The following is a 17,149-nucleotide window of genomic DNA, read 5'->3' as shown; positions in this document are numbered from 1 at the left end:
TTCTCATCCTTGTTTTCTCATCTCTTCATTGCTTCACCTCTCCCCATCTCTGTAGCTTCCTCCAGCCCTACAACCCTGCAAGAACTCTGACCTCCTCAACTCTGACCTCCCAGGTATCCCCCACTTCCCACATCTCACCATTGGCAGCCATGCCTTCAGCCATCTAGGCCCCAACCTCTGGAATTCCCTTCCTAAACCTTTCTGCTGCTCCACTTCTCGCTCTTCCTTGAAGACCCTTTTCAAAATCTACCTCTTATGACCAAGCTTTTAGTCACCTCTAGTAATAGCTGCTTCTTTAGCTCAGTGTCACTGTTTGCCTGATTACTATTCTGTGAAGCAGCTTGGTACGTTTTCCTGCATTAAAGACACAAAATAAATGTAAGTTTTTTTGGGGTTTTACCTCCACCTGAACAGGCAAACTAGTTTAATCTCTCATTCGAAGAATGAATTCAACTGAACCCAAATTCGAGGTAATAGTCATTAGTATCTTCCCCAAACCCTCATAAGATTGCCCGCAAACAATTTCTATCTGTAGCTAATGGGTCCACTAGAAGGCCCAACACAGCTTGTTAATAATAAGGTAATGAATAACGCCGAGGTGTCTTACCGCCCCTCCACAGTTATGTCAATACCAGATGCCCTGTAGTCAGACGCTTCAGATTTTACTGTGTGAGGAGAGGTAAGTTGTACTAATTACTCATCAGACACAACTAATGAGCTACCCACTGAATCTCAAGCTGTGAATGAGAGCTAGATGCTGAAGCAAGTTACTGGCAGCAATTGAGATCATTATGTCACGACATGTCCTCTTTTGTCACCATGGAGACAGTAATCAGTTCACAGAGCATTTTATCAGTAAGATTGTAAACATCAGCTTTTTGAAATGGTCGGTAAAGTTCATGCAGTCAAATCTGCTTCTGTAATAACATGATCTCACCTCACTCAGGCATGTCAGATGTACAGTGCATCGCAGCAATTATCATTGAATGGATTTACCAGAATCAGTGCACCAACAATTTATAGGTTATTGATACTTACTTTGATTTTACAGAGGACCCTGCTATGAAAGTACAGTTCCACAAAAGCCTCTGGGTATTTAAGGAGTATAACACAAATTAATATATTTAACAGGTTTGCATTTTCTAATAGCAAGATGTCTTATTAAAAACAAATCATCCACACTGACAAGGCTTAATTAAAGTGCTTAAATATTCTTCGAAATACAGATTAAGAGATGAAAAGCAGTGAGCATATCTCTGATCATAATTTTTCAGAATGTAACACAAACATATTAAAATTTGCATTAAAATAGTCCCTCTTCACCTCAGAAAGTTTCTTTCTGCAGTGCAGCAATGCTTATGTAGCTGGACAGCATTATTAGAACACTAAAACACTAATGGACAATTAAAATACTGCAAAAGAAATAGCCCACAGCATCACCGGGGGAGGGGCCTGAGAGAGCCCCGCCCACAGCATCACCAGGGGGAGGGGCCAGAGAGAGAGCCCCACCCACAGCATCACCGGGGAGGGGCCTGAGAGAGAGCCCTGCCCACAGCATCACCGGGGAGGGGCCTGAGACATTCCCACCCACAGCATCACTGGGGGAGGGGCCTCAGAGAGCACCGCCCACAGCATCCACAGGGGGAGGGGCCTAACAGAGAGCCCCACCCACAGCATCACCGGGGGGGGGCCTGAGAGAGAGCCCCGCCCACAGCAACACCAGGGGAGGGGCTTGAGAGAGAGCCCCACCCACTGCTTCACCAGGGGAGGGGACTGAGAGAGATCCCCGCCCACAGCATCACAGGGGGAGGGCCTGAGAGAGCCCCGCCCACAGCATCACCAGGGGGGGGCCAGAGAGAGAGCCCCGCCCACTGCAGCACCAGGGGAGGGCTGGAGGTAGAGCCCCGCCCACAGCATCACCAGGGGAGCGGCCTCAGAGGGAGACCCGCCCACAGCATCACCAGGGGAGGGGCCTGAGAGAGTCCCGCCCACAGCATCACCAGGGTAGGGGCCTCAGAGGGAGCCCTGCCCACAGCATCACCAGGGGAGGGGCCTGAGAGAGAGCCCCACCCACAGCATCACCAGGGGAGTGGCCTGAGAGAGCCCCGCACACAGCATCACCAGGGGAGGGGCCTCAGAGGGAGCCCTGCCCACAGCATCACCAGGGGTGGGGTCTTAGAGGGAGCCCCGCCCACAGCATCACCGGGGGGGGGAGGGTGCAGAGAGAGCACCACCCACAGGAGCACCAGGGGGCGGGGCCTGAGAGAGAGCCTCATCCACAGCAAAACCAGGGGAGGGGCCTGAGAGCCCCGCCCACAGCATCACCAGGGGGAGGGGCCTGAGGGAGAGCCCCGCCCACAGCATCTCCAGTGGGAGTGGCCAGAGAGCCCCGCCCACAGAGTCACCAGGAGGAGTGGCCAGAGAGAGAGCCCCGCCCACGACCTCACCAGGGTGTAGACCAGGAAGTGACATCAACAAGGAACCCCCAACCCACCAGGAAGTTATCACTGCCCCAACCAGGAAGTGACATCAGAGACATTTCCGAGGCCCCGCCCCAAACAAGTGACGTCACCCGATTCCCGGAGCCGGAAGTGATGTCACCGAGTCTCAGTTATGGGGCTTAATTTACCAGGGGGAGGGGTCTGAGAGAGCCCCGCCCACAGCATCACCAGGGGAAGGGCCTGAGAGAGAGCCCCACACAGCATCACCAGGGGGAGGGGCCTCAGAGGGAGCCCCACCCACAGCATCACCAGGGGGCGGGGCCTCAGAGAGAGCCCCACCCACAGCATCATCAGGGGCGGGGCCTGAGAGAGCCCCGCCCACAGCATCACCAGGGTGCAGACCAGTAAGTGACATCATCATTGACCCCAGCCAGGAAATGACATAATCAGTGCCCTAGCCAGGAAGTGACATCATAGACCCGTTTCAGAGGCCCCACCCCAAAGCAGAAGTGACGTCACCCGATTCCCGGAGCCAGAAGGATGTCGCCGAGTCTCTGATATCGGGATTCATTTAACAGCTTTAGGGATTTGTTCACACAATTAAATGCTGGAAACACGGGTTCAGTGAATGTGGTTTGAAATGTGTGTAAATGTGTCAGTGAGTCAGTGACCTGGTGAAATGACACAGTCCCAGCCTCGCAGTCCAACTGAACTCGGATCCTGATCCCAGGCCCGAACCGTCCGAGGTGAGTGAACTGGGAATTGTGCCGGGCCCTGAGAGAACCAGAATCACAATATAAACCCCAGGATTTACTGTTGTACCCAATGAGAGAGTTTACCCCTGCCCTCTCGACGCTCCCACACACAATCCCGATTATCCAGTTATTCCCATCAGTCTCCACATCCCAGGAATGGGATCCTGAGGAGAAGCTCTGGGAGCAGAGGACTTGGGGCCGGTCTTTCAACCTCTCTGGGTGAGGTGGGTAGGGCTGTTTCTGTTCAGTCCGTGTCACTGATCTCAGATCATCAGACAGAACCAAGTTCCAGTTTGCTGTCTTTGGATCCAGGCTCATCGGTGAGCTTTGCCCTAGAGAGGAGAGAAGAGATTGGTCAGACAGGGCTATTCCACTCAGATCAAGGGTAGGAGTGTCAGTATTTCCCAGACAGTGTCAGCCCCATATTACCGGTTAGACTGGATTCTTCCCATGTTAAATCAATGGCCTTCAATCAGAATCCCTGTTCAATAGCAGTGTGTGGGCCCCAGTGCTGTACACTCAGAGCAAACACTGCAGTGAGACACGCAGTAGCAGTCAGTTTAATCACACAAGCCCCTGGCACTGTGCACACGTTCTCCCAGACACAATGGAGGAGATTCACCGGCACACAACACACCCAACAGCCTCACAGTTACAGCCCCACAATCTCAGCACTGGCTGTACTGGGAACGCACAGCTCACAGGAGTGTGCCCGGGGCTCACTCCCTCCTGTTACTGTTTATCCTGACTACAGGAATGTTCCTGGGCTCCCTTCCTAATGTTACTGTTCATCCAGAATACAGGAGTGTGCTCTGGGCTCTCTCCCTCCTGTTACTGTTCATCCTGAATACAGGAGTGTGCCCGGGGCTCTCTCCCTCCTGTTACTGTCCCATCCTGAATACAGGAGTGTGCCCGGGGCTCTCTCCCTCCTGTTACTGTTCATCCTGAATACAGGAGTGTGCCCTGGGCTCTCTCCCTCCTGTTACTGTCCCATCCTGAATACAGGAGTGTGCCCTGGGCTCTCTCCCTCCTGTTACTGTCCCATCCTGAACACAGGTGTGTGCCCGGGGCTCTCTCCCTCCTGTTACTGTTTATCCTGAATACAGGAGTGTGCTCTGGGCTCTCTCCCTCCTGTTACTGTTCATCCTGAATACAGGAGTGTGCTCTGGGCTCTCTCCCTCCTGTTACTGTCCCATCCTCTATACAGGAGTGTGCCCTGGGCTCTCTCCCTCCTGTTAGTGCCTTATCCTGAACACAGGTGTGTGCCCTGGGCTCTCTCCCTCCTGTTACTGTCCCATCCTGATTTCAGCTTTATTAAAGCCTCCACCATTTTACACACAGCAGTGAGGATTCAGTTGTGAATTGAGATGAATCTGAGGACCCTTCTGTACATTAAACTGTTGCTCCCTGTTCACTCTGAATTCACCAACACCCCCTCGGCCCCAGGTTCTGAGACTCTGTGAGGAGGGAACAGGTGCAGGAACTTGACCCTCAAATCCCTCACACTGAACCCTGACTGACGAAACAACACAGAAAGACAAAGGGTTAAATAGAAATTTAAAACTGTCAGAGTGATCCCCGTTTCAGATTCTAAACACACATTGGGATACTCCCTCTCTCCCCCTGATCCCAGTCTGTGGCGCTCTGTGGGACAGGGGCTGCCCCAGAGGAGCTGTGTGGGGGAGGAGTTACGTTCGATGGGCCCCTGTATTCGGTGGAAGCTGGCACTGTAAACAATTGCAGACGGTGATTGGGAATTGTGACACAGCGAGGTCCCGATTCCTTCATATTACTCGATGGGGGGGTTATATATTCCATACTTAGATATTCTGACATTACAACTGTGACTACACCTCAAAAATAGAACTTCATTGGCTGTAAAGCACTTTGGGACCTCCTGAGGTTGTGAAAGGCGCTATATAAATGCAAGACTTCCTTTTTACTTTACTCTTCAATAATACTGACGGCCCTGTGAGGAACGGTGCCCCTTTAATGGACACTCTGATTAACCATAAGAACATAAGAATTTGGAGCAGGACTAGCCCCTACGGGCCTTCGAGCCTGCTCCGCCATTCAATAAGATCATTGCTGAACTTCGACCATTTGGGGTAGAGAATTCCAAAGATTCACAACTCTGAGTGTCGAAATTCCTCCTCATCTCAGACTTAAATCCTGAGATTATGCCCCCTAGTTCTAGACTCTCCAGCCAGGGGAAACAACCTCTCCTATATGTTTCAATGAGATCCCCTTTCATTCCTCTAAACTCCAGAGAGAATAGGCCCAATCTACTCAATCCCTCCTCTCATCCCAGGGATCAATCGAGTGAACATTCGTTGCACCTCCTCTAAGACATGTATGTCCTTTCTCAGATAAGGACAACAAAACTGTGCACAGTACTCCCGGTGTGGTCTCACCAAAGCCCGATACAATTGTAGGAAGACTTCCTGACTCTTGTACTTCAACCCACTTGTAATAAAGGCCAACATGCCATTTGCCTTCCTAATTGCTTGCTGTATCTGCATGCTAACTTTCTGTTTTCCCTGTACGAGGACACCTAAATCTCTCTGATCACCAACATTTAATTGTTTCTCACCTTTTAAAAAATATTCTGTTTTTCTATTCTTCCTACCAAAGTGAATAACCTCACATTTCCTCACATTATACTCCATCTGCCACCTTATTGCCCACTCATTTAACCTGTCTCTCTCCCTTTGCAGGCACTTTGTGTCCTCCTCACAGCTTACTTTCCCACCTAGCTTTGTATCATCAGCAAACTTGGATACATTGCACTCGGTCCCTTCATCCAAGTCGTTAAAATAGATTGTAAATAGCTGAGGCCCAAGCAATGATCCTTGTGGCACCACACTAGTTATAACATGCCAACTGGAAAATGACCCGTTTATCCCTACTCTCTGTTTTCTGTCCTTTAACCAATCGTCTATCCATCCCAATAAATTGCCCCCAACCCCATGAGCCCTTATCTTGTGTAGTAAACTTCTATGTGGCAACTTATCGAATGCCTTTTGGAAATCCAAATATACTACATCCACTGGTTCCCCTTTATCTACCCAGCTAGTTGCATCCTCATAAAACACTAATACATTTGTTAACCATGATTTCCCTTTCATAAAACCATGTTGACTCTGCCTAATCATACTATGACTTTCTAAGTGCCCCATTATCACTTCCTTAATAATAGATACCAGCATTTTCCTGATGACTGATGTCAGACTAACTGGCCTGTATTTCCCTGTTTTCTCTCTCCCTCCTTTCTTGAATAGCGGGGTTACATTTGCTACCTTCCAATCTGCTGGGACCGTTCTAGAATCGAGGGAATTTTGGACGATCACAACCAATGCATCCACTATCTCTGCAGCCACCTCTTTTAGAACCCTAGGATGTCGGCCATCAGGTCCAGGGGATTTGTCGGATTTTAGTCCCATTAGTTTCTCAAGTACTTTTTGTTCACTGATATTAATGACTTTAAGCTCCTCACTCTTATCAGTCTCTTGGTTCCTCACTATTTGGGGTATGCTTGGCAGAGTATAACCCGCCCCTACCTGGCCCATGGGGGGTGAAGCTCTGGCCCATTACAGTGAGGAATGTTTAAAGCAGGTGTTACTGGGGGCTGAGGATTAATCTCAGGCTCCTGATCCACAGACACAGGGAGCTGATATTAAAGTTCAGGATATTCACTGTCTGAACACAACTAACCCGACCTGCTCCCAGTCCCTTATATTGGAGAAAAGCTGCATGTTCTTACTGATGATTCCCAATATGTCTGAGTGGTACTTTTCCCATCCATTCAGCCTCTTCTGGATAAGTTGAGATATATTGGACAGGTTGAGGGTGAGCGCTGGAACATCTGGGTCTGTGATTCTCTGAGTCTCAGTCACTCTAGAATGAAAGAGGAGAGAATGTTTTTTATCAGTGGGGACATTTCGATCAGAAACCCAAAGGGGAACGAGTGATCAGTGCAACAGCCTGCAGCCCTTCTAATGCTCGTACTGACATCCTGCAGCAACCCATCCTGAAAATGGCAGAATCCCGGGATTGTCAGTCTCCCTGCATTCACACTGATCTCCACACGTGCAGTGGGATCCTGCTTTGCTGCCACTTCAGCTCAGTTTGTGATTTTCAAAGCTGTCTGTGTTCAGTCCAGTGTCTCTGTACTGGAGCCTCATCTTTCCATTATTAATTATTATTATTATCCCGAGGGTCTCCAGTCCGTGCTCCCCCTCGCTGCAGGAACACACTCACGACAATCACGTGAAGTGAGGAGAGGAGAAGGAACAGCCTCCCAGGGACCTGGGATCGGTGGGTTTCCCTCAAAGACGTCTCGATTTTAATCCCCTCACACCCCGATGGGCGGGAGAGGGTCGGGGGTTAAAACATCCAGATCGAGTAACCCGACCCCAGCCCGACCCCGTTCCCAGCTATTTCAATTTAAACAAACACAAATCAGGCCATCGACGAGGCTCCTGCGAAAGGCAGGCGGGGCCTCATTAACATTCGAAAGTCACGGCCTGATGTCATAATCAGGGTGGTGAGTGAAATGTGAGTGTGGGTCAGGGGGAGGCCGGCGCTGTCGGCTGCCCCACAGCAGATCTGAGGCGGGAGGAGCCGACTGGCCAAGGTAAGTGCGAAAGATCAGATCATTTTAGCACTCCTTGTGGGCCAGGAGGAGCAGGAGACCCCCAGGCCTCACAAGGAAGCATTGGGCCTGCCCCAGCCCCAATCTTTCAGTCTTCGTCCCCAGCCCCCCGCACCTCCCTCCCAGTGGGCCCCCGGTCCCTCTCCTCTCCCCCCCTCCCTTCCCTCTCCCAATGGGCCCCCGGAGCCTCTCCTCTCCCACCCTCCCCCTCCCTTCCCCCCCCGCAGTGGGCCCCGGAGCTTCTGCTTCCCTCTCTGAGTGACGGGGAACGCCCCCACGGGCCCCCGGCTGCAGCCTCCTGTCGCTTGTTTTGCTCCTGTCCGCCGGCCAGGCCGTCAATCAATAGGGCCTCCATGTCCCCGGCATTCCCACGTTAACGGCCTCCCCCGCACCCACCCCACCTCCCCGTTAATATCAGGGTCATAGTGTCCAGTGACACTGACATTCCTGGGAAATCTCAGCACCCACTCATTTCTCTGTTAGTGGATAGAATGAGCCAATCACAACACATTTTACTGTTACTCTGACACTAGGACCAGCTCCTCTCCTCATTCTCCATGGGCTGTTTGACAGAACAAGCCAATCACACAGCACTTAATGACCCAATGGAATAAAGATGTCACTGACACACATGGAGCCTTTAGGAAGCCTCGGTTAGATACAGGTCACTGCAGCTTTAACTCTCTCTCACTTCCTGTCTAACAGGTTCCTGAGAAGCTCAACACACCGATGGAACAGCTCATGTCACTCAACAACAACAACGTGCTTTCATATCGTGCCTTTAATGTAGTAAAACATCCCAAGGCACTTTACAGGAGCTTGGTCAAAGAGGTAGGTTTTAAGGAGCATCTTAAAGGAGAAGAGAGGCGGAGAGGTTTAGGGAGGGAATTCCAGAGCTTGGGGACCAGGCAGCTGAAGGGGCGGCGGACAATGGTGGGGCGAAGGAAATCGGGGATGTACAAGATGCCAGAATTGGAGGAACGCAGAGATCTCGAAGGGCTTTAGGGCTGGAGGAGGTTACAGAGATAGGGAGGGGCGAAGCCATGGAGGGATTTGTAACACAAGGATGAGAATTTTAAATTCAAGGTGTTGCTGAACCAGTGGTCAATGTAGGTCAGCGAGCACAGGGGTGATGGGTGAACAGGACTTGGTGCGAGTTAGGATACAGGAAGAGTTTTGGATGAGCTGAAGTTTATGGAGGTTGGAAGATGGGAGGCCGGCCAGAAGAACATTGGAATAGTCAGCTCAGGGTCACACAGGACACTGAGGTTACAAACAGTCTGGTTCAGCCTCAGACAGTGAGCAGGGAGGGGGGATGGAATTGGTGGCCAGGGAACGGAGTTTGTGGCGGGGACTAAAAGACAATGGCTTCAATCTTCCCAATGTTTCATTGGAGGAAAGTTTGGCTCATCGGAGACTGGATCTCGGTCAGGCAGCGTAACCAGACAGATGCAGTGGAGGGGTGGAGAGAGGTGGTGGTGAGGTAGAGCTGGGAGTCCTCAGTAGACATGTAGAATCTCCCATTTCCCACAGGCTGCCTGAGCCAATAACCCCTCAAACCCCAGTTACACATCACTCAATATTCCCACCATTGGAAAGCTCCTTATCTGGAAAGGTTTCCAAGCCGTGATTCTACTTTCACTCTTCTCCCAGATACAGCTGAAGGTTCCCTATCAGCAGCAGCTACTGTATGACTGAGAGGAACTTACCTGGAAAGGAGCTGCTTCGAGTTCTGTGAATAAAGACAGGAGATCAAATCAGTCAATGAACAAACCAACACCCAATGGACCCAAACCGTGAATTTGGGATTGAGAGTAAAGAGTTCAGTGTGGGACAGTAGGTGGGGCCAGTCACAAGAATGGGGACTAATCCCACATTTCACTGCACTCCATCCTGGGGCAGCACCAACACTCCGAGGGCAGGGCTGAGGGGCACCAACACTCCGAGGGCAGGGCTGAGGGGGCCCCAACACTCCGAGGGCAGGGCTGAGGGGCACCAACACTCCGAGGGCAGGGCTGAGGGGCACCAACACTCCGAGGGCAGGGCTGAGGGGCACCAACACTCCGAGGGCAGGGCTGAGGGGGCACCAACACTCCGAGGGCAGGGCGGAGGGGGCACCAACACTCCGAGGGCAGGGCTGAGGGGCACCAACACTCCGAGGGCAGGGCTGAGGGGCACCAACACTCCGAGGGCAGGGCTGAGGGGCACCAACACTCCGAGGGCAGGGCTGAGGGGCACCAACACTCCGAGGGCAGGGCTGAGGGGCACCAACACTCCGAGGGCAGGGCTGAGGGGCACCAACACTCCGAGGGCAGGGCGGAGGGGGGCCACCAACACTCCGAGGGCAGGGCGGAGGGGGCAGCACCAATGCTGGGTCCCACCAACAATCTTCAAACAATTCAGCCCTCACACCAGCCTCACACAAACGCCCCATTCCCCAGCCATGGCCCTGTTTATATTGAAGATGTACCTGAATAAAGGAGAGAGGGTCCCTCTGTACCAGACTCTGGGTTTCTCCATCTATTAATGAAATCTGTTCCATCCTCTTGTTTAATGCTTCAGAACAGCTTCTAATCTGTGAGAGAGCTCGGAGCCCCTCCTCATCGATCAGTTTCAGTGCGTATTCTTCATCTTCTTCCAGCTGTCTCCTCCATTCAGAGAAGCTCTTCGATAGCTTTCCTTTCAGCTCATTGATTCGTGTCTGAAACCCAAACCAACTCTCATTACAAACGTCCCTTCCACACAGCTGTTACCCTGAGCACACGGCACTCTCCAGGGACGGGACAGTTTGTTTAGATCACAACTCGATCACCCGTTAAAGATAGACAAGCAGTGGAGGGTGTCTACTGGGAGAGAAAACAGAGTTTAACCAGAGTTACCGTGAGCCTTCTTAAAAAAAAACCTGCAAAGGAGTTAACCCTTTCCACTGACAGCTGTTTAAGTTCACCAAGCAGCAACTTTAGTGTTGCTGAATGAAATTTAAAGATATTGGACATTATTAAATTTAAGTTTCTTAATTTTAAGTTAATATTTCCCAACAATGAATGAAGGAAAATTATGATTTGATAAATTAACCCCTTGGGTTCTTAAGCAGAGCCACAATGGATTCTCTGCTTTCTTTTGTTATCTGGAAGTCACCTTGTAAACTAATTGTAGCACTTCTGTCTCTAATGATCAAACTCGGTGTAAACCACCTAGCCTGGGAATCACTGGTTTCTGAAATTGGAGTTAAGATAAATTGATAGAAATGAAATTGAACATTGACAGAACCGGTCAGTTCAACAGTACTGCTTTTTGGATTTTGGGATAATTTTGAAATGACAAAATGGACCCAGGCACTATATATTGGGTTACTTTCGGGAAAATAAAAGATCCTCTAAATTAATGATAAATAAGAAGTGTTAATAACTTGGACCAAGTGAGAACGTGTGATCTATGCTTTCTATCTTAAATATTGTACTGGACAGTAAAGTTCCTCCAGGGCTGATGAATGAGATATGAATGGTAATTAATGGGATGTGTACAATGGAGAGAGGAAGTGATTGAGGGTGTAAGATAGAAGCAGGAAAATTATACCACCAAATGAGAATGTTCCTAGCTTTCTATTGAAAGGCAGAAAAGTGTAAAGAGTAGTAAACGGATAGCTTTCTCTCGGAGACATTAGTGTCCCTGCATTGACACATACTCCACCGAGAAACTATATAATTAATGAAACAATCAGAATAGAGTTAAACACACTGGTATCTGTTAGAGGAATTGAAATTGAAGTTTAAGTGAAGAGATACATGGAATTTGGATTGGACGGCTGAGGGCGTCTTTGGGCTTGTGTGTTCCCAATTTCCAGAGGTAAGGGCTAGACACAAACAGGATTGTGGGAGGGTCGATATGACACCCTTCATGATCAAGAGGGAAACCCACAAACCACATAAACAATATCCTACTTAATACTGGATGGTTAAGAGCAGTATCAGATAGCCGAAGAGCAGCGTGGGAAGCCGTACTTATCCCAAAGGATAAGTCCGTACAGATTGTTAAAGACGGTGGATTAAACCCTGTGGGCGGCATATTAACGGAAGGAGAAGAACATCAGTGTGAACTAGCGGTAGAGGATAAGGAAAGTTGTGGGGTAAAAGATAGCCCACTTGAAGGGGAATGTGAAGTAATGCTTGTCGATGGTTCTGGGGAATTTAGAAGTGGTCCACCCCATACGGGATGGGCAGTCGTGAGGAAGGATGGTCGGGTGGTCCGACAAGGGGCTCTGGAAGGAGGGGACTCCGCCCAGGTAGTGGAACTGGTAGCTCTTATCGAAGAATTACAGGCTTGTCAAGGGAAACGAGTGAATATTTACACCGATAGTCTGTGCGCATTCAGCGTAGTCCATGATTATATGGCCTCATGGGCTTGAAGGGGATTTATAACATCCTCAGGGTGGTCACATTATACATGAAGTGCTAGTAAAGGCATTGGTGGAGGCTGCAGGGCTCCCACTGGAGGGAGCAGTAGTCAAGGTAAAAGCACATCAGAATGGGGGCGATTGGATACAGAAAGGATACGAATGAGCTGATATGGCGGCTAAAGGGGCCACAGGAAATATGCCCCCTTCTCCGGCCCCGGTGGTAGCTTGCGCCATCGGACCAGAGGAAATAAATATGGTGCAACTGCCCGAAGATACGTTAAAGGAAGAGAGAGAGGTTTTGGAGAGTCACGGGGCAAAGGGAGATGTGACTGTGCTATGGGAGAGTCACAGGGCAAAGGAAGATGTGACTGGGGTATGGGAGAGTCACAGGGCAAAGGACGATGTGACTGAGGTATGGGAGAGTCATGGGGCAAAGGAAGATGTGACTGAGGTATGGGAGATTCACGGGGCAAAGGAAGATGTGACTGGGGTATGGGAGAATCATGGGGCAAAGGAAGATGTGACTGAGGTATGGGAGAGTCACGGGAAAAAGGAAGATGCGACTGGGGTATGGGAGAGTCATGGGGCAAAGGAGGATGTGACTGGGGTATGGAAGTTAGAAGGGGCAGACCAGGTGGTAGCCCCCGAGTGTATCAGGCAGAATTTACTAGAAATCTATCATGGGGATATACATCAGGGACGTGGCAAAGCACTGCCAGAGGTGCCTGATCTGTGCGCAGTATAACCCAGGAAAGGGGATAAAGGTTCTTATGGGAAATCACCCGAGACCGAAGGGACCATGGGAAAACCTACAAATCGATTTCACCGGTCCCCTTCCAAAGAGTAGGGGAAACACCTACTGCCTGGTGATAATGGATCACTTCACTCGCTGGGTAAAGGCCTTCCCAACACGAGATTGCACCGCCGTTACGGCCGCAAGAATTTTGGCAAAGGAGGTGATACCCCGGTGGGCGGGTCCTCCTACAAATAGATACAGACCAGGGGACCCACTTTACTGGTAGGATCATGAAGACGGCATGTCAGTTACTGGTGGTAAAGCAGACGTTCCACATACCTTACCACCCTCTGAGTTCCGGAATACTCATAATGGCGGCCTGGTGGACGGCCGTGTTGGCGATCACCCTCCTGACAATTGCAATAGCGTGGGAGGCGCCCACCGTGCACATCGATAAAAGTACTTGATTACATCCAGAACAATACATGCAACTGCCACAGGGGGGGAAAGGGGAATGGATAAAGAAACCCAATATATGGATCACGGACCGGGTCACCGCACGTACCCATACGACCAAGGTATGGAAAATAAATCCCAAATGTAAAATGGGACAAGGATACTGGGACACTATCTGTGGCAGCAACCGTGAACTGTCCGCCCCCGGTCAACCAGTCCGATTGGAACCGCCTCCCTGCCCATCACAAAGGGAAAGTTCAGTGTCCGGCGCGCCGGGCGGTTGGTCCTACGGCACCACGTAAGCAGACTCCTTCAACTCAGTCTGGATCCCTGTTATCGGACCCAGAAGTGACAATTATACACAACTACAAATTAGCGTGAATACTGATGGAGATATAACAGTCACCGGCATATATGATGACGCCAGACTGTGACGTTGGTTATACTCCTGCTCGCTGCACAAAGGACAGCGCGGAAAAATGAGGGGTGTGGTCATCAGTACCGTCAACATTATAGCAAGTTGGACTAAATTTCCCCCATTCATTTGGGAACCAGGACTTGTGGGACAATATTGCCAAGAATTGTGTAGCGATGTTCTTAAGCGGTTGCAATGTACTGATATAAGATGCATTGATTTAACAACATGTGGATATCAAAAGCCGTCGCGATGTCCCACCACGGTGCCATCTCCAATGGATGGCATGATCAGTGTCGGGGGTCCAAAGGCACTGTTACATGATGTAACTATGGTCACTTTAGAAGTAATCTATAACCTGAGCAGTATAGTGCCAGCGTTAGAGGCCAATGGTGGTGATCACCCAGCATCAATTACTTGGGCTAAGCATAAATTGCAGCGATTACTTAGTGATTATAAGGGCCACATAGCCCCTGAAGTAGAGGCCCCCAAGGGGCGGCAGAGACGGAAAATATTAGGGGACGTGGGGGGCTTGTTTGGAAGTGCCAACTTGGTCCTAAATTCATGGCAAATCACGGGCCTGGGTAGCTATGCCTCCTGGGTGGCGCAGGAAAGCGCCAAGGGTCTGCGGTTCACAGCTCAGGGAATGGAGTATGCGCTTACGGCAGTAGAAGTGCAGGGAACCTGGTTACAGAGAGGTATAGAGGTCCTAGGGAAAGCCGTAATGAAGGCGAGTGATTTACAGTCCAAGGGGCGAGCATGTGATATGCTGGCTTGGGACTTGATTGACAGTGTTGAATCAGACATTGAAGACATCAGGATTGGGACGGTGCCCCGGCAGGTGCAGAAGGAAGTCAGCCGTCTTAATCTGATTAACTGGGAGGAAGATAGACAGGAACTCCTGGTAACCCGACCAGCAGGCAGGGGGGCCTGCAGATGCATTTAGATTTCTAATGCTGATGCCGCAGGGGCACAAGAATGGGACATATAAATGGGGATGTAAAGTAGAGTCTCTGGGAGTGGTCAGAAGTGAATTGGCGTACCAGGTGGGTACCCGCGGATACGTAGCACCTGGCAAGAATGGCAACCTCCTTATGACCACGGATGAGTGCTGTACTGTGTAGATTTCAACAAACCCAGTGCAATAGCAAAATGCTGGAAGCCTGTTTGGCCCAGTGGTAGGGGCGAGGTGCAGTTGGACCTAGAAGCACAGACACACCTGTGAGTTTCAATTTAACTTTGGAAAAGACATTTACTTTGGACAATGAGCATCTCGATAGGTGATTTAACGGTGAATAGATGATTTAACTTTGGACATTGAGACTTCGTGTTTTAATGGGTTTCGATGGATCTTCAATGGATAAGACAACAATGCCAATTTTGCCGGAATAATGGACTTCCTGGCCTCAATGAAAAATATTTTAACCTTGGGCAAAACACATCAGCAGTAAGACTAAATCACATCAAATATGTACCACAGGGAGGGGGAGAAAAGATAAGTTGTCTTCCATCCCCCAGCCCTGTACGTGTCCTGTGGTTTGGATTACTGGGTGTGGATTGTTGGGGGAAGGCCCAGACTCGAAAAGGCGGGACGGAAGAACTGTAAGAAGGAACCACACACAGCTCTCTCTCTCTCTCTTTCGCTCAGAATCTCTCTCGGAAGCTCTCTCGGAAGCTAGCTCTGACTACAGCGACTGCCAAGTGTAAGAAGGAAGGGAAGACGGTCATCTCCAGCTCCCAGCCTGCAATCGACGTCGGACACGACTAGCCGGACGGGTGATTTTAAATATCAGTTGACTCTACAAGGGGTTTGTGCTGTGTCGGCAGCTGCAGCCAGATAAAGGAGGACGGGGACATGTCATCTCCGATCCAGGCCCACAGTCCACAATGGGAACGACTGTCCGGATGGGTGATTGTAAGTTTCAGCCAAATCTGAACAGGTTTTTGTCTGTGTTTTGTTGGTTTCAATAAACTAACAGTTTTGGGTTGAACCTAATCCTTTGTGTCATCTACGATTTTGTTCCTGTAAAACCCAGAGTCAAGGTACCCTTGTAAGGACGAGGAAACCAAACACCTTCCATATCTTGGCGACTGTGGCAAGGACTCTTGAGGTGTGGAGCAAAATAAGGCACAAAGTAAGGGCAACAAACTCTTGGGAGGCTAAGGTAGTCTCAGGGATGCTAAAGTAGTCTCAGGGAGGCTAAGGTGGTCTCAGGGAGGCTAAGGTGGTCTCAGGGAGGCTAAGGTGGTCTCAGGGAGGCTAAGGTGGTCTCAGGGAGGCTAAGGTGGTCTCGGAGGCTAAGGTGGTCGCAGGGAGGCTAAGGTGGTCTCAGGGAGGCTAAGGTGGTCTCAGGGAGGCTAAGGTGGTCTCAGGGAGGCTAAGGTGGTTTCAGGGAGGCTAAGGTGGTTTCAGGGAGGCTAAGGTGATCTCAGGGAGGCTAAGGTGATCTCAGCGAGGCTAAGGTGGTCTTAGAGAGGCTAAGGTGGTCTCAGAGAGGCTAAGGTGGTCTCAGGGTAGCTAAGGTAGCCAGAGTAAACATTTCTGAGCCAGGGGCAAATGAAATGATGTACTCTCCGCAGGAGAAAGCGGCAGAGTGGGCGGTTAGATGTAGCCATAGGAAGTCTATGGGGGCTAAGGTAGCCTCGTATATATGTAGCAAGTTAGACATTTCTTAGCCATGGGCACGAGAAATGTTACACTCTCAGGATCCGCAGGAGAAAGCGGCAGAGTGGACGGTTAGTGTTAACCATAAAAGAACGAGAGAGAAGGTGATTTGGCTACTGTGTCTACAGAAGCAAACCTCAATTCTCAGGGAAAAGGTGAAACAGCTGGAAGATGAGAAAAGGGAACTAGAAACCAAGGCAAGCGATAAGGACGCCGTCATAGAGCGACTGACGAAAGATTTAAGTGAAGAAAGGCAGGAGAGAAAGGTTAAGGAGGAGAGGGTGCAGAACAATTTTGAATACTTAGTGTCAGGTGTCAGAGGGGAAGAGGCTGTGTCAGACTCACTGCGAACAAAGTGAAAGGAATCTAGAAAGAGGCGAAGAGGCGGAGGAACGATTGAAAGGTATCAGGGTAGCGAATAGAGTAGCCCAAACTCCGGGTTATGAGGGAGCAGATCACAGGCCTTGTAATGAAAAGATCTGTAAGTTGACCTTAAAACTATCCAGGGCCAGAGGGATGGTTCATCTCATGTCGCCTGGAGAGGTTGTGGAAGACTGGGATATGGAGAGTAAAGAATCAGATGATGGGCCCCCGTACAGCGAGCATCGGCCGGCTCCCGAAGCACCGGGAC

The 17,149-nt window shown here is 50.2% G+C and overlaps 2 protein-coding genes and 1 long non-coding RNA gene across 5 annotated transcripts in view; 2 read left to right on the top strand and 1 right to left on the bottom strand.

Annotated features, from left to right (window-relative positions):
* The window catches only part of LOC147114213 (E3 ubiquitin/ISG15 ligase TRIM25-like), a 229,947-nt gene that overhangs the window by 200,083 nt on the left and 12,715 nt on the right, over positions 1-17,149 (top strand). The gene's annotated exons all lie outside the window — the stretch shown is intronic.
* Positions 2,936-16,049, top strand: LOC147114214 (uncharacterized). 3 transcript variants are annotated; one of them, XR_015079381.1, is made up of 3 exons: positions 2,936-3,187; positions 8,556-8,681; positions 9,504-10,354. It is a non-coding gene; the product is annotated as an uncharacterized LOC147114214 (long non-coding RNA). The 3 variants fall into 3 exon arrangements; XR_015079380.1 differs by lacking the exons at positions 2,936-3,187; positions 9,504-10,354 and adding exons at positions 7,617-7,832; positions 15,502-16,049; XR_015079379.1 differs by lacking the exon at positions 2,936-3,187 and adding an exon at positions 7,617-7,832.
* LOC147114212 (E3 ubiquitin/ISG15 ligase TRIM25-like) overlaps positions 3,348-17,149 on the bottom strand; it is a 45,987-nt gene continuing 32,185 nt past the window's right edge. The window contains exons 3-6 of the mRNA XM_085995880.1: positions 10,321-10,551; positions 9,560-9,582; positions 6,950-7,093; positions 3,348-3,528 (exon numbers count right to left, since the gene is read on the bottom strand). Of these exons, the coding sequence (XP_085852006.1) occupies positions 3,468-3,528; positions 6,950-7,093; positions 9,560-9,582; positions 10,321-10,551 (459 nt within the window). The 3' untranslated portion in view covers positions 3,348-3,467. The remainder of the gene's footprint in view (positions 3,529-6,949; positions 7,094-9,559; positions 9,583-10,320; positions 10,552-17,149) is intronic.

The sequence above is a fragment of the Somniosus microcephalus genome, chromosome 8, assembly GCF_052327205.1.
Source record: "Somniosus microcephalus isolate GS21.2 chromosome 8, FLI_Smic_1.0, whole genome shotgun sequence".
In the NCBI taxonomy this organism is placed as follows: Eukaryota; Metazoa; Chordata; class Chondrichthyes; order Squaliformes; family Somniosidae; genus Somniosus; species Somniosus microcephalus.
This window is presented reverse-complemented; position numbering and strand designations above follow the sequence as displayed.